At 40.6% G+C, this 22,411-nt stretch overlaps 1 protein-coding gene across 3 annotated transcripts in view; it reads right to left on the minus strand.

Moving 5' to 3' along the window:
* Positions 1-18,060, minus strand: part of kmt2bb (lysine (K)-specific methyltransferase 2Bb) — a 30,036-nt gene extending 11,976 nt beyond the window's left edge. Inside the window, exons 1-26 of one of the 3 annotated variants that reach the window (XM_061915996.1) lie at positions 17,695-18,060; positions 15,032-15,110; positions 11,415-14,909; positions 11,115-11,296; positions 10,910-11,029; positions 10,473-10,659; positions 7,931-8,168; positions 7,777-7,844; positions 6,409-6,654; positions 6,128-6,234; positions 5,062-5,187; positions 4,155-4,268; positions 3,887-4,033; positions 3,714-3,806; positions 3,513-3,630; positions 3,301-3,414; positions 2,870-3,054; positions 2,654-2,755; positions 2,436-2,546; positions 2,202-2,278; positions 1,855-2,078; positions 972-1,075; positions 725-862; positions 412-570; positions 214-331; positions 58-136 (exon numbers count right to left, since the gene is read on the minus strand). In XM_061915996.1, coding sequence (XP_061771980.1) covers positions 58-136; positions 214-331; positions 412-570; positions 725-862; positions 972-1,075; positions 1,855-2,078; positions 2,202-2,278; positions 2,436-2,546; positions 2,654-2,755; positions 2,870-3,054; positions 3,301-3,414; positions 3,513-3,630; positions 3,714-3,806; positions 3,887-4,033; positions 4,155-4,268; positions 5,062-5,187; positions 6,128-6,234; positions 6,409-6,654; positions 7,777-7,844; positions 7,931-8,168; positions 10,473-10,659; positions 10,910-11,029; positions 11,115-11,296; positions 11,415-14,909; positions 15,032-15,110; positions 17,695-18,000 — 7,037 coding nt within the window. In that variant the 5' untranslated portion in view covers positions 18,001-18,060. Of the gene's footprint in view, positions 1-57; positions 137-213; positions 332-411; positions 571-724; positions 863-971; positions 1,076-1,854; positions 2,079-2,201; positions 2,279-2,435; positions 2,547-2,653; positions 2,756-2,869; positions 3,055-3,300; positions 3,415-3,512; positions 3,631-3,713; positions 3,807-3,886; positions 4,034-4,154; positions 4,269-5,061; positions 5,188-6,127; positions 6,235-6,408; positions 6,655-7,776; positions 7,845-7,930; positions 8,169-10,472; positions 10,660-10,909; positions 11,030-11,114; positions 11,297-11,414; positions 14,910-15,031; positions 15,111-17,670 lie in introns of all 3 variants that reach the window. The other 2 variants (XM_061915997.1, XM_061915995.1) reach the window with 2 other exon arrangements.
* Positions 18,061-22,411: the final 4,351 nt, after the last annotated feature.

Genomic DNA, 22,411 nt, shown 5'->3' on the forward strand with positions numbered 1-22,411 from the left:
AAGTGCTGTTCATGAACTTGAACATTAATAAAGTCAACACAAACAAAGATAACTTACTGAAATCCCACAGGAAACAACTTTCCTTTGTTGGCTGAAAGTTCCGACAGGACACCAAGTTTATCAATCTGTAGTGATCCTGCATCGAAACAATTTGAAAAAGTTATCAGAAACTTGTTGTAAAATATAAAGTAAAGAATAACAGTGTAAACTTACCGATCATGACATTTATTAACTCAGGCTCCAGTCCAGTTAAGAACTTCCTGCGAAGGCTGATGCCTTCAAAATCCACATACACTCGTCGATTGACTTCGAACTCTTGACCGGTAATCACCTTAACAACAACATGAAATTCATGTCACAATAAAGCTCAAAACCATATTATTTCAGAATGAAATGAGAGACAACTGCTACCTTTCCACTGATTAAATGTTTGTGTTTGTGGCAGTAGACCTTCTTATCCTCCTGGAACACACAGTGACGGGAGCGTGCACACATAAAGTGATAGTTGCTCTGACAGGAAGTCAAGCAGCAGCCTACTGTGGCGCCCGGCTGGTTGCAGCGTTCACAACGCTGTAAGGAAAACATAATTGGTGGACAGAAAATATTATCGGAGATAGCAGCAATTCTTTGAAACAAAATAGGCGCAAAAGACAGACGAAACACTATATTGCCAGGCAAACATAATATTCAAAAGGTAAATCAATGTGTGTAGCAGATTACAAACCATCAAGCGACCCCTTGTGACCGCACTGTGTACATGTAGTAGAGAGCCATCATCCTCTTCAAACACCTCTGCTGACCATAGACTGCAGTTGACATGTGCCCACTCATTTTGGCCCAGGTACAACAACCTACCGGCGTCCTAAAATAACCCAAACATTTTTTACATAACTGTTAGTAAGAGGAATATTATATTTACAATAGTATCAGTGTCATCGTCGGACACAGTGTGTGTTATATGCAGTCTTTACATTAGGTTTACGTTCTCCATATTTTTGGCACAAGGAGCACTGTCTCTCATCATCTTTCGACCAACCAGTGTCTGGATCTGCTTTCTGCAGGCGTCCTCTTTTCCCTGAGTATATGGAACAAACAGTAACTTAAAGAGAAACAAGTTCAGATTTCAAGCTGCAAAGGGTTTAAGCAATATGCCATATACTTAAATGATAGCCAAGTAATACATAATAAAAAAATAAAAAAATACAATTCACCAAAAAATTACTTAATTTTTCCTAAAATACTGAACATAGAAAACATGAAAAAAATGACTTGCTTGTTGATACTTATAATGCAGGTGGCCAAGTCTGCATTCATTTAGTCCCAAAATAAGGGACCAACAGCTTATACTTATTTTGGTGTGGTTAATACTGTTTACGTTGGTTTTGGTGTCCATCCCTGGTTGTCAACCATGCAGCCTCCTGCATTTATTCATTCTGAATCATCAGAATAAACTTTTTGGTTCATTTTAAATATTTTGGTAAATGTAATCTTGTATCTAAAAAGTTTATGTAATTGGAGCAGGTTATTGTGGAAAATGTGTTGATCGTTATGCCTGATATTTAATGGATGCTGACAAATACTGTTTGCCTTGTCAATAGGAAATCATGTATGTGGAAAAAGATGCATCAATAATTGCTTGTAATAATCCTTAATCGAATAATAGAATTGTGAAGTGCCGTAGTTCACACTGCACTTATGTTTGTTGTATTCTGTTGAAAGTGAAAAAAGATGGCTCCAGACTTTTATTTTGTAGAAGAGGGGCCAAAATTGCTCTCTTGATAGTTGAGGTTGGCGACCACACTCGGAGATAAATGCACATCTTAACAGCTCTAAACGAGCGTTAGAAAATCTTACCTTTTGATTTGTGTCTGAAGTCCCTGCGGTTCTTTGTGTGGTTCCAGATTGTTGGCTCTGTAGACATTGGAGTAGTCATCTCTTCTTTTGTTTCAAATAATGTATGTTCATTATCCTCTTCTTGGAGTTCCAGAGGAGACCTTGATAGGAGTTTGTTCCTCTCTTGCCACTGGGCATAAACATGCTCATGGGTGGGAGGATGAACAGCATGTGAAAGCATCCCCCTACAATGAATGAATGAGACAGACATTTAAACATTATCCACAAGCAAGCAGCGAGCCTAAGACACATACTTTACCAGCAATAAACAGATGAATATACACCTAAACCAATGAACCATCACTCACATAGGCAGTCCTTTAGTACGGGGGTTCCACACTTTTGGGTCTTGACTGTTAAACCAATTGAATACTTCTTCAAGTAGCTTCAAATAAAAAAAACATCTTCAATTAATACATTGCCAAAACAGTAAGACATCTTAGCTAATTGTCATCAATTTTTATGTTTTGAAGGGAATCAGATGCCATAGAAATGCTGACCTATCACTGTTCAACTGTAAGAAGAAAGAGACAGATAATTACCTTTAAATAGTATGAGCGTGCCAGTGCAGTGGGTCTTTCCTCTTCTGGAAGGTCGTCTTCTTGTTCAATTCGCTTTCGTACCACTTGAACCACATCTTCATGGAACATTTTCTAGAGAGAGAAAAAATAGTAGCAATTTATGACACATTTAGAACCAGGTTAGTAAACATTTATCCTTAAAGCGCTTATATTTTATTAAGATTTGTGTGTGGACTCACCAACGTGGTATAAAGGCCTTTGTCAAACTTCTTGCCTACAGCTCGAAGGTCACAAGCTGGTCGTCCTTCTATTCCACTGTCAGGGTCCACTGACTTTTCACACTGCAGTAGAAACAATATTCTTTGTGACAAACTGTATTTGCAAATTTCTATTTAAATGTCATTCCAAAATGTCCCAGATTAATGTTTTTTGACCTGTTAAAAGAGGGCACTCACCTGTGAGCAGGTAACAAGATGCTGGGTGAGGGTGGAAGACAGCAGGCAAGCTAGAACTTTCTCCACCCCGGATCGAAGCTCGATGTAGAGAAGTTCTCTCCAGGCACTGGGCTGAGTCACACTGCATGGCCGACAGGAATACACCACACTCTCTGGTAGACTGGACAGGATCTCATACAGTTCATCTGAAAATATGTACACAGGAAGGAAGAAGTTAAAAGATGTATTAAACTGTGTTCACATATATTTTAGCTTAAAATATGGTAGCTAAAAACAGAAAGAACCTCCCTCAAAAGGCAAATACCATATTAATTACAACAGCTCCATCTAGTACATGCTTGGGGTTCACTTTTTTAAAAACACTGTCTTGTTGGGGGCTATATTATTTTTTATTGCAACACTGCAGAGGCACTGACAACACAAAATGTTACCTGTTAGATCCTCACACTTGGCATGTACCCAGTGGTTACACGTGCCACACTGCATCATCTGACTGTCATAGTCATTGTCCTCATAGCACTTGAAGCAAATCGGGCAATAGTTACCTGATGAGATGTCATTTCATTAAAATCACAACATTTATGTAATAACATGTGACAAAACACCTCAATACGCAGCTTCAAATGATAAAACATCTCCTCACCTAGTTCATATAGATTTGAACAGTCTGGACATAGTCCTTTATTGTGGTTCCAGTCTATATCCCAGCTCTTTCCTGGCGTGACCCCACAACTCTTACACCTGATGCATGTAATACAAACCTGCAGGGACACCATCGCATATATTTTTTATAAAATGTAAACATGCATGACTTTGGATTTTAAAAAGGCAAAAATATACCTACCCACGCCTTCCTCTTCTTGTTTTGTTTTGGATAATTTGGTCCGAGACAGGAAGCGTGATAGCAGTTCTGACATCTTTCACACTGCAGCAACGGCTGGGAGAGAACATTTCAACATGACAAGAGAGAATTCGCTCAATTTCTAATACTCGTGACCTCAAAAAAGGTGTGTGTACCTTTGACTGCTTGTTTTTCTGGCCACACACATGGCAAAACTTGCAGTGACGACAGCACCAGTTTTCTTTGTTTTCCACTGAGGGGCGCTCCACCTCTTCAAGGCAAAACCAGTGGAAGGGCTCACAGCACACTTGGCAATGCAACATCTGAAAAAAATATGTAAAAAAACACCTATAATAATACACAGCATCTTAGCAGCAAAACATGGAATAAATACTTATTCCATTTAAATGTTAAAACATTTGTAGCAAAGGAAAACAATGGTACCTCATGTTGTCCTTTACTGGCACAGAGGAGGCACACATACAGTGGCATGTTGGGTGCAGAGGTCAAAATACTTAAACCACCCATGTTCCACACATTCTCCAAGGTACAGTCCTCCTGACAACACATTAAACAAAACGACTATTAAAAAAATTGCAACTTACGAAAAGTTAGATATTAGGCATTGGTGAAATTTCAGGATGAGCCTAATATACACTAACATTTAGAGAGTAACTTAATGTGTAAATATTTAAAATACGTGTAATATCTGCACAACTTTCTATTCTTTAACAATCAGCGAAACAGCAAAATTCTCAATGATAAATGATCAAATAATATGTTCAATAAATGATCTTTTTGCCTGTTGTAACATGCTGATGTGACATTCCAAGCTCAGTGGCCACTTGGTCTCATTATGTCCAAATGTGAACAGCATGATTTAGAGGAATGTAAGTAATTAAATTGAACCAGGAAATGTATTGGTTGAAATATGGATCACACCCTTTTTGTGGATTTTACTGTTCACATTCTTGTGTACTGGAACATTGAACAGTTGGAGTGTTTAAAGGTTAACTGCAGATCAAACTAAGTTAACCTGTAAATGATATAGTACATTTTAGCCTCATCCTGAAATTTCACCAAAACCTAAATAACCCTAACCTTTGTGAGCAGAGAATTAACAAAGTTAATGCACTTCTTTGGACTTATATAACAATTGCATGATTTTTTACAAAAAAGTATTTACAGCACTTTTAAAGTTACGTTTACCAATACATTCAAAATTGGGTTGGGGCAAATGTTGGCACAGTAGAAAATACATGATTTCTAAACAGTTAATCTTCTCTTAAACTTGTGATTGAATTCGTGTGAACATTGCTATCTTATATGTACCCACAAAAAAAAACTTTACCTTGAAGTCAACCCGTATTTTATGGGTGGGTTTGGAAAACTCAGCCTCTCTCTGCTCAAATCCATTAACCAAGGCAGCCAGGACACTTGGTGGAGTCTCCTCAAAAGAAGCCTGTGATGATATACCCTGGAAGTAGCATAACTTGAATGTGAGTTGAAAAGTTAAAAAGAAATTGCACTTATTTGGGGGGGAATTTGCCTATCGTTCACAATCATTATGAAAGACATGACGACAGATGGATTTTTTTCAAGGATTCTAAATATAAATTAAATGTAAATAAAAGTCCACTTACAGTGGAGCCAATGGGAGGTCCTCTATTCCGTCCATAAAATCCAAAAGCACCTACAATAATCCATTTACATTTTGTGACTTTAATATTAACCAAGTATTAGTGATATTGTTATTATAAGCGCTAACGCAGACAAACTATTTGTAGCTGTGCTGTGATAACAAACTTGTGTACAATTTTGACATGATCCACTTACAAGGTTTTTCCTTGCTTCCTTGAAGTTTATTGAAGATCATAAATCATGCCTCCCACCTGGAAAGTAGATGGCTGAGGACATATTCCGACAAGTGGGTAAAATTTGACAACCATTTAGGACCCGGAAAGGGCGTGAACGACACGAAAAGACGCTTGGTCACCCTGCAACCTAACCCAAAATTACAAAAAAGTGCAGTTCCCCTTTAAATCTGCAAATAGTCCTGTCAGGAACATTAGATGATGCTTTACGTAACCTCCATTACTTTGGCATACAAATGCAACATAAATTTAAAGATGTAAAAAAACTAAATCACTGTTGACATCGAAGAAGCAAATTTGAATGATATTATTCCAAACTCGGGTTGATATTTTACACATTAATGATTACTTGATTACCTATTAGTCATAGATGACTCATTGTATATTAGGTATGTTGACTTTTCAACAAATGAAAACTTCAGTAAATGAGAAATGTAAAGTCAAGGTGACAGTAAAAAGAAAACACAAAAATGATGGAGCCAAAGAGGGGACAAATACAACCCTATCAATATTCATCTTGAAAGTAATCTCAGATTTACCAACCTTATCGGGTTTACGTCGAACAGATGGCACACGGTGTGAATAGGATTTTCGATGGCGGGTCTCATCATCTGATATATCTCCAAGGAATCCGTCCAGTGAAACAAAGTCTTTGCGGGACAATAATGAAATAAAATATTAGGGTTAGCCACGTACAAGTGCATCAACATACTCAGCGGACTTCAAAATTCTTAGTGACATACTGAAATGACAGAAGAAATTGATACATCTTATTTACATGCAGGACTGATTCAGAAATAAGTAAAACATTGTTGCTAGTGTACCTGGACTCAAACGAGGTCCGTTACCTCTCCTCTTTGCAGGTGACGCTGAGCTGAATGTCTTTTCATCCAGATCAGAATCATAGTCCATCAGGTCGAAGTAGACACGTGGTTTCACGACACGCTTAGGCTGCTTCCTCACAGATGGACTGTCACCATGGAGACCAGACGGCGAGTCTGCCACGCCCTCCATCCCTTCATCATTACTTGAATGCCCGCCACTGAAAGAGGGTCGCCTTCGTTTGGAACCTTAAACACAAAGACGGTACAAATTCCTGATTAAAATACCATATTTTTCAGACCTTAGGGCGCACCAGATTTATAAGGCGTACTGCCGATGAGCGGGTCTATTGAGGTCTTTTTCATACAAAAGGTACACTGGATTATAAAGCGCATGAAAGAGGTCACATTATGATTTTGTTTTTGACATTTAAAACATTTTCTTGTGGTCTGAATGTACCATGTAAAGGTTGTTATTTAGTCAGAATTTTGATTAGATTATGTTTTACAGACCACCTTCAAACCGATTTCTGATCACCTCTTCAGGATATGCTGTTTTGTGGCCGGTCTTATTCACGTGGCAGGATCTTTGTTGTACCAGTAGCTTTTAGCGCTTTTATAGCGAGTCCACTGACAGATATAATTTATAACTGTAAGCTAGTATGTATTATAAATGCCAACAGTGGAAGATGCATGCCCACAACAACAGGGTAGAAGAAAAAGAAGGAGCTTACTGATGCGGGCTACAGTGGTGGATGCGCGCAATTTTTTGGGATTAATGCAGATCTCATATACACAACAGCTGAAAACATTAAGTAAGAAAAGTTGCTTTAGCATAATAGGTCGAAACCAAACACCAGACAATATGTCACCATGCAATTTTGGGGTCCTTATGTACACACCATAATAATACCCGTATGTTGGAAATACAGCACATCTGACTACAGTAGCTGTAATGCGCCAACAAGCCATTCAGCGGTACGGCTTTGTAGCTAACCAAAGTTGTACTAAAACATTTTGACAGATTTTGAGCGCCGTGTGTAATGTTCTATATTCTTAATAAAACATAAACGTTTTGGTCTTGCCAGCTTGCATCATTAATTGAACATCAGGCATAACCTTGCAGTCCACACGGATCTCCTACGTGTGACTGTCATCTACTGGTCATAATTATCATTACACCATATACCCAAAAAATTGCTTCGAAGTCAGTGAGCACAACCAGAATTAATACGTACATAAGGCGCACCTGGTTGTGAAGCGCAATGTTGATTTTTGAGACAGTAAAATTATTGTAGGTGCGCCTTATAGGCCCAAAAAACAATCTTAATTTCGCAGACCATGCAAATGTGGGGAAAAAAAAAAAAACACCTTTGGGTACTGTTCTTCCACTTATGCGTCGTGCTTTTCTCTCTTCAATCTGGTCACATTTCTTGTACCTAGTGGGTTAAAGAACACAAACCTATTATTTCTGAAGACTAGTAAGCTACATTTCCTAAACAGGTTGCCATATACAATAACTTACACGCAGCACTGTCGCTTGGTGTTGGGCCCACCAAACTTGGGTTTGTCAAGGCAGTTGATGCAAGTCCCACAATCCTCCTCATGATGACAGCCTTTGCATACACCACACCTCCGAGAGCGGTAACCGAACGGCCCAAGTCCTTTTCGTTTTATGAAACTGGATGCCTTCTTGACCTTAGTGACTTTTGAGTCTGAGAAGTCGGGGCTGTCCGATTCTGATTCAGAGCCATCTGCAATATCTGGAACAAATATTCAAGACTCATTATCATTTTGAGGTTGACAGAATGTTAAGAATTATCTGCCTTTTAAAATAAATTTCTGGAGTTTTGCCTGGTTTATGTTGCAGTGAAAATAAGTTAAAGGGACCTACAAGGATTTTTATCTTTTCTGATTTCCAAATTTTACAATGTTGGAAACTCGTACATTGCCAAAGTGTGTAACCATAAGGTTCATTTATTTTGGGCGGGAGCATGCTCACAGTTTTGTATGCCGGTTTACGTTGTGTTTTGCGGTCTTTTTTTCAGCAGTGGGTACAGTGTGACATCAGTGTAGCGGAAGTAGAAATTTGGTCATTGCTAATCCTTGCTCTCTGCAAGGCCCCTTCTTTCTGCTCTTCTGCCTGTAGATTCCTTCTCGTTTCATACTCTCTTGCCTGCTCTGTTGTCTATAAAATAAATACGTCTATTTTTATTGGTCCACAACATTTTACACAAGACTGTTTTGTCGACATGAACCACTAAGTGCGAAATATGATTAGCCGCTAAATTCCTAAGGAAAAAAACGGCACCGTTGCAACAATACAACTTGGTTTGAGGAAACAAAAAAAAAGGGAATATACATATACATTATCGTGGCATGCACACAATATCGCCAACGTGCAACATGCAATAATATAAATGTTGGCTTCTTTATGCTGATCTGTACCGATCCGAGAGGGGGCAGGTGTGACCTGTGAATCTATATACCGTATTTTTCAGACTATAAGTCGCAGTTTTTTTCATAGTTTGGCCGGGGTCTGCGACTTATACTTAGAAGAGACTTATGTGTGAAATTATTAACATATTATCGTAAAATATCAAATAATATTATTTAGCTCATTCACGTAAGAGACGAGACGTATAAGATTTCATCGGATTTAGCAATTAGGAGTGACAGATTGTTTGGTAAACGAATATCATGTTCTATATGTTTTAGTTATTTGAATGACTCTTGCCATAATATGTTACGTTATCATACCAGCCACCTTCTCAGTTGGTTATTTATGTGTCATACAACGAACACTTATTCAGCCTGCTGTTCACTATTCTTTATTTCTTTTAAATTGCCTTTCAAATGTCTATTCTTGGTGTTGGGTTTTATCAAATAAATTTCCCCCAAAAATGCTACTTATACTCCAGTGCGACTTAAATATGTTTTTTTCCTTCTTTATTATGCATTTTCGGCAGGTGCGACTTATACTGCGGAGTGACTTATACTCCGAAAAATACAGTACTGTCTATTTTCGACCATGACTGAAGACCTGTGATGTTTGTCTTGAAGATATGTATCACTTTCAAAATATATATTTTGATACTTTTGATGGAATCTCGAAACGTCTCCACACATGAAGCGTTTGTAGACAGTGAAATAAACGGGTTATAAATGTGACTGTGGAGCAAAATTTACACCAAAGCATATCGAATACACATTATCTCTCGCTGCTGTCTTGGATCTGCTTTGAACTGAACTCTCGCGGCTGTGTTGGATCCACTATGGATTGAACTTTCACAGTATCATGTTAGACCCGCTCGACATCCATTGCTTTCGGTACCCTGGGGAGGGGGGTTTGCCCACATTTGTGGTCCTCTCCAAGGTTCTCATAGTCATCATTGTCACCGACGTACCACCGGGTGTGAGTTTTCCTTGCCCTTATGTGGGTTCTTCCGAGGATGTCGTAGTCGTAGTCGTAGTGGTTTGTGCAGTCCTTTGAGACATTTGTGATTTAGGGCTATATAAATAAACATTGATTGATTGATTGATCTTGACTAGTGGTTGTCAAACTTTTTCCACCAAGTGCCACATCAGAAAACACTTGGCTCTCCATGTACCATCATAATGACCAACTTTAAAACACAGTAGCGTAGTAGGCCTTAGTATGCATTAAAAACCAGGTCGAGATTGTATTTAACAAGTGTATTTTTGGCCACCATATCATCATTACACATAGTTTGAACAGTAACAATGTGTTTGAAAATAGGAAAATTAAAGACTGTAATTTAATCAACAATTTTTTGGACATACCACTAGATGTAGCGTATGTACCACTACCACAGTTTGAGAATCACTGATCTACACCAAAAAGTAGTGTGACGAATGTAGATTAGAATAATCATAGGTCCCCTTTACTTTGAAAAACTAAGCATGTGATATTGCATGCAGCAATAAACATCCATTTTCTACCGCTTGTCCCGTTCGGGTTCGCTGGAGCCTATCTCAGCTGCATATGGGCGGAAGGCGGAGTACACCCAAAGAAAATCAGGATTGTGACTGTAATTTTCACCTACCCTTTGCGACAGCTGAAGGAGAGATGCCTGTTCTTTCGTGCAGAGGCAGAGCGCTGAGCCTGGGAATGTCATCTGGTACCAAGGCCCGAGGCTGTCCAAGCACCACGGAAGCGGCTCTGCAGACGTGCTTTATGCGTGGACCTCCTGCTTGCCGAAACTCTTGGCACAGCATGGAGATGAGCTGCGGCTATAAGCAAGACACAAACAGAGCAACATGCTCAACTGCTGAAAGAATTGTAGAACAATGATGTAATTGACTGTAATGGGAATAGAGTAGATCAAATGCAGGCGCATATCAGCATACTGCATAGGATTTGTGTGCTTCATTGTGCTTATTATAATCTACAAACTAGTCGGATAGTGGTAAAAGGTGAAGGAAAGAAGATATTTAGGTAGATCGATTGTTCTCTGCAGGCTTTATTGATTCATGCACTTACTTGTCCTTGAGGTGGCTCTGTCTTGATTGGAACATCAGTATCAAGCTGCACCCTTTGCTTCCTTTTTTGTCTCTTAGAGTTCAACTTTCTCGATCGGACACCAGTTGGGCCAGATAACAGCTACGGAGAAAAAAACAAGCATCTGTTTAGGAAGGTTGTATTTGTATTTAAATACAACTCATCCTTGGTGACAGCATGATCCTACCCCAGATGACTTCATCTGTTTCTGCTGGTCAATTTTCATGAGCTGGGCTTTGGCTTTCCTGAGGAGGTTCAGCATTCTTTTATTGGCACCAGTAAGCCGTGCCCTTTGCAAAACTCCTTTTGCCACAGATGCAGGGTAGTCGTCTTCACCTGCACCTGACTGCTGTCCAGGTTGAGGCTCGGCTGTGGGGTGTAAAGGAACACATGCCAGTTACACATCACATATATTTTTAACATCAGTCACAAAATAGAAATTCCTCAGCTTTTCATAACCAAGGAGTGTTGATAAAAGTGCACATACCTGAGTGAAGCTTGACACTCTCTTTCTCGGCTAAATCCTCTTTATCCGCACTATGAAAGGTGAGCAACCCGGACTTGGTATCTTTTATGCAAACCTTTCTCACAACTCCAGGTGAATCAATGTCTTCTATCTTGAGCTTGGATTTTTCCTTGGCACTGTCTGTGCTGCGTTGCCTCAAGCTAATGCTCATGGCCTCATCGTCAAGTCCTTCCGCTAAATCAACAGGTGGCTGCACAGTTTTGCTTAAACCTTCCATTTCTGCTGAACTTTTGCTTGGGGGAAGTCCTTTGTGCAACTTGTTCAGTCGTTGATAAATTTTGAAGTGTGCTGCTTGCTTGTTCAACTTAAGGGGTGACTTCTTTTTTTTAGCATCCAAAAAGCCAGGAGATAGACAATCTCTGGGTTTATCAACCGGTAGAGTTAAAAAGAGATCTTCACATTTGTCCTCGGGAGTTTTGTCCAGTGTAAAAATTTCCTCAGTCAACTCTGGAGGCAGATCCCACTTGAAATTGGAACCCTTCAGAATAGAGCTCTTCTTTTCCTCTTTGTCACTTTTTGTCTCCGTAAAAAGGTCAGTTATGTCAGCGGTGTCTTCCAGGTCGTCAGATGAAAACAGATCCAGATCCAACTGAGCTTCTCTCAATATGTCCTCCTCGTCGACAGGTAGGATGGGGGAGATGGCTCGTCCCGGCTCGTCATCTTGCCTCTTTCCAGTGCGTATTTGCAAGCCTAGTTGCAAACCTTTCTTTGGGGAGTTCCTCCGTGGCAACACGGACATTCCAACATCATCCATAAATCGTTGTGGGGTTTTGATCACTCGAGAGGATCTAGCACTTACAACGGGCATTATAAAATGTTTTATGTTTTTTACAAACTTTGTTTTGCCAGGCGGATGGTCACCATCATCTGGTCGTGACCCATCCACCATCGAGTCCGTTTCTTCCTGTTTCAAACTGTCGCTGTCTTTGTCAAGCCCTATTTCAATCAGCGTAGAAAGGATAGACTCTGGGCTTTTAGAGTGTAACTTAATACCAGAAGGTCTCTTTTTATATTTTTTATGCACACCGACTAGTTTAGTATCCGTACCAACTGTGGGAGAAGCGTTTACTTCTGATTGGATGGAAATGTCAGCATCCTCTTCAATTGTTCCCTGACTTTTTGATTTAAGTGGAGCAAACTTTCCATCCGTGTTCCTGTGTTTGTGCTTCTGACGCTGTCCAATTAAATTTTTCCGTCTCTTTTTTACCTTTTTCCTGGATTTCTTTGGTAAACACAAAGTGTTTGGGTCACTTCCTTGACTTTCTAGAGGCACCAACTGCTGACAATCTATTAACTGGATGTCTGTTTCCTCCTTTACCGATGCTGGTTTCTGCTCTTCCTCCACTGATACAGTGACCTCATTTTCCTCAGGATGCTGGATGCTTTCTTCTACGGCCTGGAGCTGGACATTTTCTTCTACGGACTCAGGCTGGACGGTTTCTTCTACAACCTTAGGTAGACTTGCTTCTGTTTGTAAAGCTTGACAATCATCCTGAAAGACAGACTCTGTGCCAGCAGATTCAACAGCGGCCAACTCTACATCAACGGTGCTTTTTTGAGTAACAGCAGCCTTCTTCTTTTTAGCGGACCTCCTTTTCCCTGATTTACTATTTCGATGTCTCCTAGGTTTCGAAGGCACGGGCAATGGTTTGGCCTCATTCATTTGTAGCTCGACCTCATTCTCTGTCGTCTTCAACGGAGACACTTCACGAGGCACCGGTAAGGAATCATCTGTTACCTCTGTGGAATCATTTGCAGGAATATCAGAGGCTTTATTGCTGGTTTCTTCTGAGGACTTTTCAGGGAGAACATGTGGACTGGACTCTTGAGAAGGAGATTCAATTTCCACCTGTGGTGTTTTTTCCTCCACAGGACTCGTTCTGGACCTCCACTTTGTTGGTGTCGTCGTGGGTTTACGTCGCTTTTTTTGAGGCAACTCAAGGCTTGCCGTTCTGCTCCGAAGTTTCCTGGTGGGCTGGACCTCCACATCCAACTCAACTTTTTCCTCTGGAACTTTATTGGCTTCTTTAGGAGCATGGTCTTTATTTTCAGGCACAGGGCTGACTTGCTGAACCAAAAAGGATGCTTTGGACTTTTTATGTTTGCCAGGAGAAGAAAGCTTTTTTATCTGCAGAGGTGGGACTTTCCCACATTCCAAATTTTTGACTTCTTGATGACAACTTTCATTCTCTCCTCCTGTTGTAAGTTTCTCTTGCAATGTGGACTTTTTCTCACTGGTCATATCAGCTTCTTTTTGGCTGTCTTTCTCGTAGCTGTCTGTTTTATTACTCTCCGGTGGAACGGAGTTGTCTACTTGTGAAAGGTGTTCAACTACTGTCAGACTGGTGTCGACAGCACTCTCACAGAGAACGGGCAGATCCACTTCAGGTCCCCTCTTTTTTTGAGGTTTGACTATGCTTTTAGCAGGCTGGGTCTGACTTCCTAATGTAACTAATGATAAAGTCCAGATGAATTTTTTCCGCTTCTTTTTTCGAGTTGACTTTTTCCCACTGGAGTGTGTGTCATATTTGGGGTTTTTAATCCTTATCAATTTCAAACATGGGACCCCAGCTTCCTCGTTCGACGGTAACCCGTCACCAGGTTCCAGAGATAAATGATCTGTCTCTGTGGAGGATGAAGAATGGTTATCTGGCACTGAAGTATCCTTCTTGTTAAGCCTTTTACTTTTCCTCTGTCCACCCCTTTTCAACAAGCCAACCTTTCTGGACACTTGTGGCTTTGTATTTAGAGTGGACTCACTTTTGATGGGATTTTCCGGTTCAGCAGCAAGGTTTGAGACAGGCTTTAGGAGTGGGTTAGTGACTCTATTACTTCTCCGAATCACTTTTTGATTGGCTTCAGAGTCTTTTTTTAACTTTGCCTTTGACTTTATAGCCTCTATCACAGTGTCAGATTGATCAGGTGACTTCTGGTCCTCAGCAACAACTTCGGTAGCAGACTGGCAGGGCGATATTGTCCCCTTTGAAGCAGATCGTCCGCGTCTTCTGGCAGGTAAAGTACCCACACCCTTGTTGTGTGCAGTCTCCTCGTGCAATTCAGCTTTTAATTTGACATGAGCGCTGGAAATGTGTTCAGGGTGAATAATGTCGACTTTGGGCTGCTCCTCAGCTTCTTTTACCTTCATTTTCTTGACAGACTTCTTATGAGGCTCCTTTACAGTTCTAGTTTTCTTTTTAGCCACCAATTTTATAGTAATCCTTGGCGTTGGTGACAACGCTTCACTTTTCGTCAACTCCTGAACCACTGTGTTCTTGCCTTTAGAGCGTTTCCTGGAACCTTTAGCATTCTCCGATTTGGAAGATGCGGTATGCTTCTCCTCCGCCGAGTTTTCATCTTTCACAGGATCAGTTGGACACATAGGTACCTCCTTGGCTGGAGGAATAGGCGGTACCTTCGTCGCAATCTGACGTTTGGATTTTGTATTGAAATTCTCACCTAAGAGAACAAAACATTGCAAAATATCATACAATCTTGAGAGGTAATAGCATTTTAATATTGAATTGCAACTTGTTCATATGTAAGTGTAACCCCATGTGGGTTAAGTTGCTTTTTTTTACCTTTGGAAGGGTTATGCCGAGACCAAGGCGCTCCTTTGGAGCGTTTTCTCTCAGCTACAAAACCTCTGAAGTCATCGCCCTTAAAACAAAAATAAGCAATTACCACACACAACAAATTTCACATGATTGTGCTTGGCCAGTCAGAAGAAACATGGCTCAAATATAAATTATTACACAACAGAATAACTTCATAAAATCATGCAACGTTTCAAGACAAAATAAACTAATGGGTGCCTCAAAAAGTGTCAAAACTGCCATTCAACATGAATTAACGCCCAGTGTAAGGCTGGGCAATATATCGATACACTCGATATGTCGCGGGTTTTTCTCTGTGCGATATAGAAAATGACTGTATCATTACATTCGAGTATACGTTCTGATGCAGTATCTTTTAGCTGCGGGCAATAAAATACATGCGTTTTTTCCTCTTTCTTGTCTCTCCTTCACACACTTACAGACTTAAAACAAGCGTACCTTCTTACATACGTCAACGTGCACGTCACAAAACCTCCCCGAGCAGAGAGGTAGCGGCATTGGGTAACATTAGCTGTGATGCTAACTGTGTGTTGCGAGTGGTAATACGAGAGAGAGAAGGTGCGAATCTGGTAACAAATGGAGGAAGAATTAATTCCCAAGAAAAACGGGGTTCATCGTCTGGCGGTGGTTTGGCTTCAAGCGGGAACCACTTGTAGGAACACCTACTCAGTGGCCTAGTGGTTAGAGTGTCCGCCCTGAGATCGGTAGGTTGGGAGTTCAAACCCCGGCTGAGTCATACTAAAGACTATAAAAAAATAGGACCCACTGCCTCCTTGCTTGGCACTCAGCTTTAAGGGTTGGAATTAGGGGTTAAATCACCATAAATGATTCCTGGGCGCGGCACCGCTGCTGCCCACTGCTCCCCTCACCTCCCAGGGGGTGATTAAGGGTATGGGTCAAATGCAGAGAAAAAATTTCACCACACCTATTGTATGTGTGACAATCATTGGTACTTTAACTTTAACATGTTGAACATTTATACGGCAGAAGCGTTGCTACCAAAAGTAGCAGCACTGCTAATTTGTAGCATCATTTGAAAAGTCACCCGCTTGAGAATGAAGAGTGCTTCAAACTGCATATCAACATCTCCGTTCGGTGCCACACCCACAATATGCCTAAGCAACAATTTCCACAACACCGTAGGACATATACTATTTGATATGCAGCTCATTTTTATGTGACACTTATTGAAATATGTTGTGTGACACCATGCACAAGTGCACTTTATTGTTTCTTAACTATTGTAGTGGCGTTCTGTACAATAGGTGCAGTTAAATTTAGTGTTGTTTTGATGTGTCATCTTAGTGACATCGTGCACAAAAGTGCACTAATAGCTTATTTTAAAATATCTCTGACAATCTTGCAATTTCTGTTTTGAAATGACATGAATGTTTGTGCCACTGCTTAATAACTGTTTGATAATTGCAGTTTTGGTCAATTGGCTTAGTTGTGATTTCCTTCTCTGCATGAAAGTTTAAAATGAGCATATATTAATGCAGTGTCAAGAAAAATGTTTTAATGTAGACACATAAAATCATCATACCGCTGTGATTATATGTATCAAGTGTTCATTCAAGGCTAAGGCAAAAAAAATTGAGATATATATCGTGGATCGCGACATGGTCTAAAAATATTGAGATATTAAAAAAAGGCCATATCGCCCAGCCCTAGCCCAGTGTAATAGTTATGTGTACACTACATTGATTGAAGATTAATTTGATGTTTATTATGATCATCACAGCTGTTGTTTACATTCTGCGGCCGATATTTCTTTCAGATAATAGTTCAGTGACAAATCCAGCAAGTGCCTTAAATTAGTGAAAATGTGTTGAGCAGCCCCAAAACAATAATTACTGGACCAGTGTTGTCCTGTGAAAACCAGAAGTACCAAGCATCAGTAATTCCATCTGTATGCTGTTGCATTTCTAGCAGCATGTCAATGAGAAAACACAAGTCACCAGTTTTGCAGTACAGTACCTGTTAGCATATAGCCATACCCTATGTATAACACATTGGAATAAACTCTAAACACGTCCAATGTTTTACAAAGTATGCAATAACGTTACACACCACACGGTTTAAAAAAAGAAAAAGAAAGACACAGATTTTCAGAGTGAGTAACCGACAACAGTTAGCAGCGTAGCTAGTGGCTGAGCGGGGCAAGGGTGCTAGCTTTCCCGTTCTTTGTGTTGGCTACTATTAGCTGCCAGCTACTCTGGCCCGATAAGGAGCGGAGCCATTCGACAGCTAATTGCGATCGCTGTTTACAAATTGGCGTACTTGCGCACTCGCTTTCATTAAATATTCAACATTTCACGCCGCGCAGTGATACCGTACGTAACTGTGCGACAATGAACACAGACGCGTCAAAGTTACTGTACTTTTTATTGTCCGGACTGTGTTTGACAGAGCGACTCACTAAAATGTCATGAAAAACTCCGCTCGGCTAACATTAGTTAGCACGTTAGCATATGAGGATTAGCAAGGAGGATGTTGACATTTCTCCATGGCACCGATAGACACATTTTTTAGAAAGCACTCATTAGTACACAGTTAATATTGTGATCATGTGTGTGTAGAAAAAATAAAATGAGGATACTAACTCCTGAGTCGGGTTGGGACCTCACCTCTTCGCTCCCACTGGAGCTGTACCCAGCTTGGCCAAGGGTCTTGTGGCTCGCTTCTATTCCGAGTAAGCGCAAGTGAGACTGGTCTTCGTTTAACGATAGCACCAGGCTGGAGGGCCTGGGCCCTCCGCAAGTCACATCTTCGCCTTCTAAGCCTGACCGCCCGAGTTGCCACCGCTTCTCAGAGCGCAAACGACTGCGAGATGACCAAGGCCGACCGGGGAAACGACCTCTGGCCGTGGCGGTTCCACCTTGGCCTCCTCCGGCAGCCGCGGTTGCTGATCCGCATCCCGCTGCCGCCATCATTGCTTCAACAACAACACACACACATACGCACACACGGGCGGCGAGCAGCTTGCGCGGAGGACTGGCAAGAGGGAAGGCGCCAGATGGGCGGGGCGATGGCGCAAAGCCTCACGGGAACTCTAGTTTTTCCTCAGACGTGACTCACGGAGGGTTACGCTCTGTGGACATCTAGTGGTGGCTCTAAAACTGACAAGTTTAAAAGTTAAAGGCCTACTGAAATGAGATTTTCTTATTTAAACAGGGATAGCAGGTCCATTGTATGTGTCATACTTGATAATTTCGCGATATTGCCATATTTTTGCTGAAAGGATTTAGTAGAGAACATCGACGATAAAGTTCGCAACTTTTGGTCGCTAATAAAAAAGCCTTGCTTGTACCGGAAGTAGCAGACGATGTGCGTGTGATATCACGGGTTGTAGGGCTCCTCACATCCTCACATTGTTTCTAATCATAGCCTCCAGCAGCAAGAGCTATTCGGACCGAGAAAGCGACAATTTCCCCATTAATTTGAGCGAGGATGGAAGATTTGTGGAGGAGGAAAGGTCGAGTGAGGCACTTTAAAAAAAAAAAAGCGACGGCTCCAGGTGGCGGCAGTGGTAGCGTGTCAGATGTAATTATACACATTTACTAGGATAAATCTAGAAAATCACTTATCTGCTTATTGTGTTAATAGTATTTTAGTGAGATTGTAAAAGTCATACCTGAAAGTCGGATGGCTGCGGTGAACGGCAGTCTCTGAGAGAAGCTATGGAGGAGCCAAGATCACAGCTGCTTTTTTTACAGCTGCTGCAGGAGGTCCCATAATCCACTGAAGTCCCCGGTAAGAGCTGACTTAATATCACAATTTTCCCATCCAAAAACTTGCTGGTTGACGTAGAGAAACAAGTTCGCTTGACCGCTCTGTGTTAAAGCTTCACAACAAACAAACACCGGCTGTGTTTCGGTGCTAAAGGCTGCTGCAATCCACTGCTTACCACCAACAGCATTCTTATTTATAGTCTCCATTATTAATTGAACAAATTGCAAAAGATTCAGCAACACAGATGTCCAAATTACTGTGTAATTATGCAATGAAGAGAGACGACTTTTAGCCGTAAGTGGTGCTGGGCTAGTGGGCTAATATGTCCCCTCCAAACAATAACGTCACAAACACGCGTGATCATACGCGTCATCTTTCGCAACGTTTTCAACAAGAAACTCCGCGGGAAATTTAAAATTGTAATTTAGTAAAGTAAACCGGCCGTATTGGCATGTGTTGCAATATTTCATCATTGATGTATAAACTATCAGACTGCGTACCAAAGATTGTCACACACACTATAGGTGTGGCAAAATTATTTTCTGCATTTGACCCTTGATCACCCCCTGGGAGGTGAGGGGAGCAGTGAGCAGCAGCGGTGGCCGCGCCCAGGAAACATTTTTGGTGAATTAGAATAGATTAGAATAGAATAGAAAGTACTTTATTGATCCCTGTGGGTAATTCAGCACCACAGTTTGCTCACAATAAACAATAATGATACATAATATGACATATATAATATATATATTATATATGAATAATATAAATATATTCTACATATATTCTACATTTAAGTGCAGTCAAGAAGGAACATATGCATTATACAGTCTGATGGCTGTCGGTATGAAGGACCTCCTGTGTCGTTCCGTGTTGCATTTTGGGAGTCTGAGCCTTCCACTGAACGTGCTCATTCTCTCCGCAAGGTCAGAGTGTAGCCCCCAATACCAACCCTTGAGGCTGAGTGCCAAGCAGGGAGGTAATTGGTCCCATTTTTATAGATATAAGATGGACATTGATGTTACTTAGCCTGTTGTCTGTCTATCTGTGTTGGCCCTGCGATGAGATTGTGACTTGTCCAGGGTGTAACCCGCCTTCCGCCCGAATGCAACTGAGATGGGCTACAGCAGTGGTTCTCAACCTTTTTTCAGTGATGTACTGTACCCCCTATGAACATTTTTTTTAATTCAAGTACCCCCTAATCAGAGCAAAGCATTTTTGGTTGAAAAAAAGAGATAAAGAAGTAAAATACAGCACTATGTCATCAGTTTCTGATTTATTAAATTGTATAACAGTGCCAAACATTGCTCATTTGTAGTCGTCTTTCTTGAACTATTTGGAAAAAAAGATATAAAAATAACTAAAAACTTGTTGAAAAATAAACAAGTGATTCAATTATAAATAAAGATTTCTACACATAGAAATAATCATCAACTTAAAGTGCCCTCTTTGGGGATCGTAATAGAGATCCATCTGGATTCATTAATTCAAAATTTTTTTCCACAAAAAAAGAAATCTTTAACATCAATATTTACGGAACACGGTAAATGGGTTGTACTTTTATAACGCTTTTCTACCCCTTTTTTTAAGGAGCCCAAAGCGCTTTGACAGTATTTCCACATTCTCCCATTCACACAAACATTCACACACTGACGGCGGGAGCTGCCATGCAAGGCGCTCACCAGGACCCATCAGGAGCAAGGGTGAAGTGTCATGCCCAAGGACACAACAGATGTGACTAGGATGGTAGAAGGTGGGGATTGAACCAGTATCCCTCAGATTACTTGCACAGCCACTCTACCAACTTCGCCACGCCGTCCTCTACATGTGGAATATGTCCACAAAAAATCTATCTGTCAACACTGAATATTGCATTGTTGAGTTTTTTTCACAGTTATGAACTTACATTCATATTTTGTTGAAGTATTATTCAATAAATATACTGTATTTCTAAAGGATTTTTGAAATGTTGCTATTTTTAGAATATTTAAAAAAAAATCTCACATACCCCTTGGCATACCTTCAAGTACCCCCAGGGGTACGCGTACCCCTGGGGGTACGCGTACCCCCATTTGAGAACCACTGGGCTACAGCATCCCATGCGACCCCAAAAGGGACAAGCGGTAGTAAATGGATAAATGGATGAAATATGCTGATAGCAACCCAACCTCATAAAAACCCCTCCACATCCCACCCCCGGATTGTAAATAATTCAATGTATATACTCTGATGATTAACTTGTGTGATGACTGTATTATGCTGACAGTACATGTTTGTACCATGAATTGATTAACGTGGAACCTGACTTAAACAAGTTGAAAATGTATTCGGGTGTTACCATTTAGTGGTCAATTGTACAGAATATGTACTGTACTGTGCAATCTACTAATAAAAGTTTCAATCGATCAATCAAAACCTGCACCTTATGTGACATGCATCCAGGGACTGTTTACCACCTGTTTTGTACTTGTGAAGGCACTCGATCACTATGGCAGGGCATCTGTCGTTTCATCCTGGACAACATGCATGAGAAATTTGTGCTTTGTTTTAAAGATTTGATGTTTGGTTTTTCATCGTATGAAAATAAAAAAAAAGTTGTCTGTCTATCTGTGTTGGCCCTGCGATGAGATGGCGACTTGTCCAGGGTGTACACGGCCTTCTGCCCGAATGCAGCTGGGATAGGCTCCAGCAGGGAGAAGCGGGGGATGGAAAACATATTTGAAAAGGAATTTTACCTTCGCAACCTCATTATTCTATTGGCTAAATTGTATATTCATAAGTGTCTCAACACCTGACCTGTTTTCTGTGCCTTTAAAAAAGAATTACAACTCAACTTTAAAACATTCTCTACCTCTAAACTAAAAAGTTGTGAAAACTATACTGTGTTCCAAATTTACGGAACTTGTGTGAGCCTATAGGCTTTAAATTTTTTTTCATATATATATTTTGCATTCTATTTTAGTTACTTACCGTATTTCCTTGAATTGCCGCAGGGCATATAGTATGCGCCTGCCTTGAATTACTGCCGGGTCAAACTCGCTTCCCAAAATAATTAGCGCATGCTTGATATTACCGCCTGGTCAAACTCGTGACGTCACGGGTGAGACTTCCCCTGTCATCATTTTCAAAATGGAGGCTGATTTCAATACCGGTAATTTGAAATCGCATAAAGGGAAGAAGATTAACAGCTATTCAGTAGGATTTAAGGTCCAAGCTTACATCACATTCAAATTTTTACTGCATACCTTTGGTAAGTGCCGGAGTGAGAAGAGGTTTTAAATAATTAGCGCATGCTTACTTTTACCGCATGCCTTTGGTAAGCGCAGGAGTGAGAAGATGTTTTAAATTAATTAGCGCCCCGGCGGCAATTCAAGGAAATACGGTAATTGAGCTTACAACCGCCTGGTGCTGTTTTTGTAACGTTTTTGTACTTTTTTTGTACTTGTTTCGATATTATTTATTGATTGTATGTAAATGTTGCATTTATAAATAACGGTTTATAAAATGGGGGGAAAAATCAAGTGGTGACTGTTGAACGATGTAACACGAACACATCATTAATTGTAAATAAAAACAGAAAAAAAAAAAAATTCCATTTGTGAGTAGCTGTCCTAG

The sequence above is a fragment of the Nerophis ophidion genome, linkage group LG11 (genome assembly GCF_033978795.1).
Source record: "Nerophis ophidion isolate RoL-2023_Sa linkage group LG11, RoL_Noph_v1.0, whole genome shotgun sequence".
NCBI lineage: Eukaryota > Metazoa > Chordata > Actinopteri > Syngnathiformes > Syngnathidae > Nerophis > Nerophis ophidion.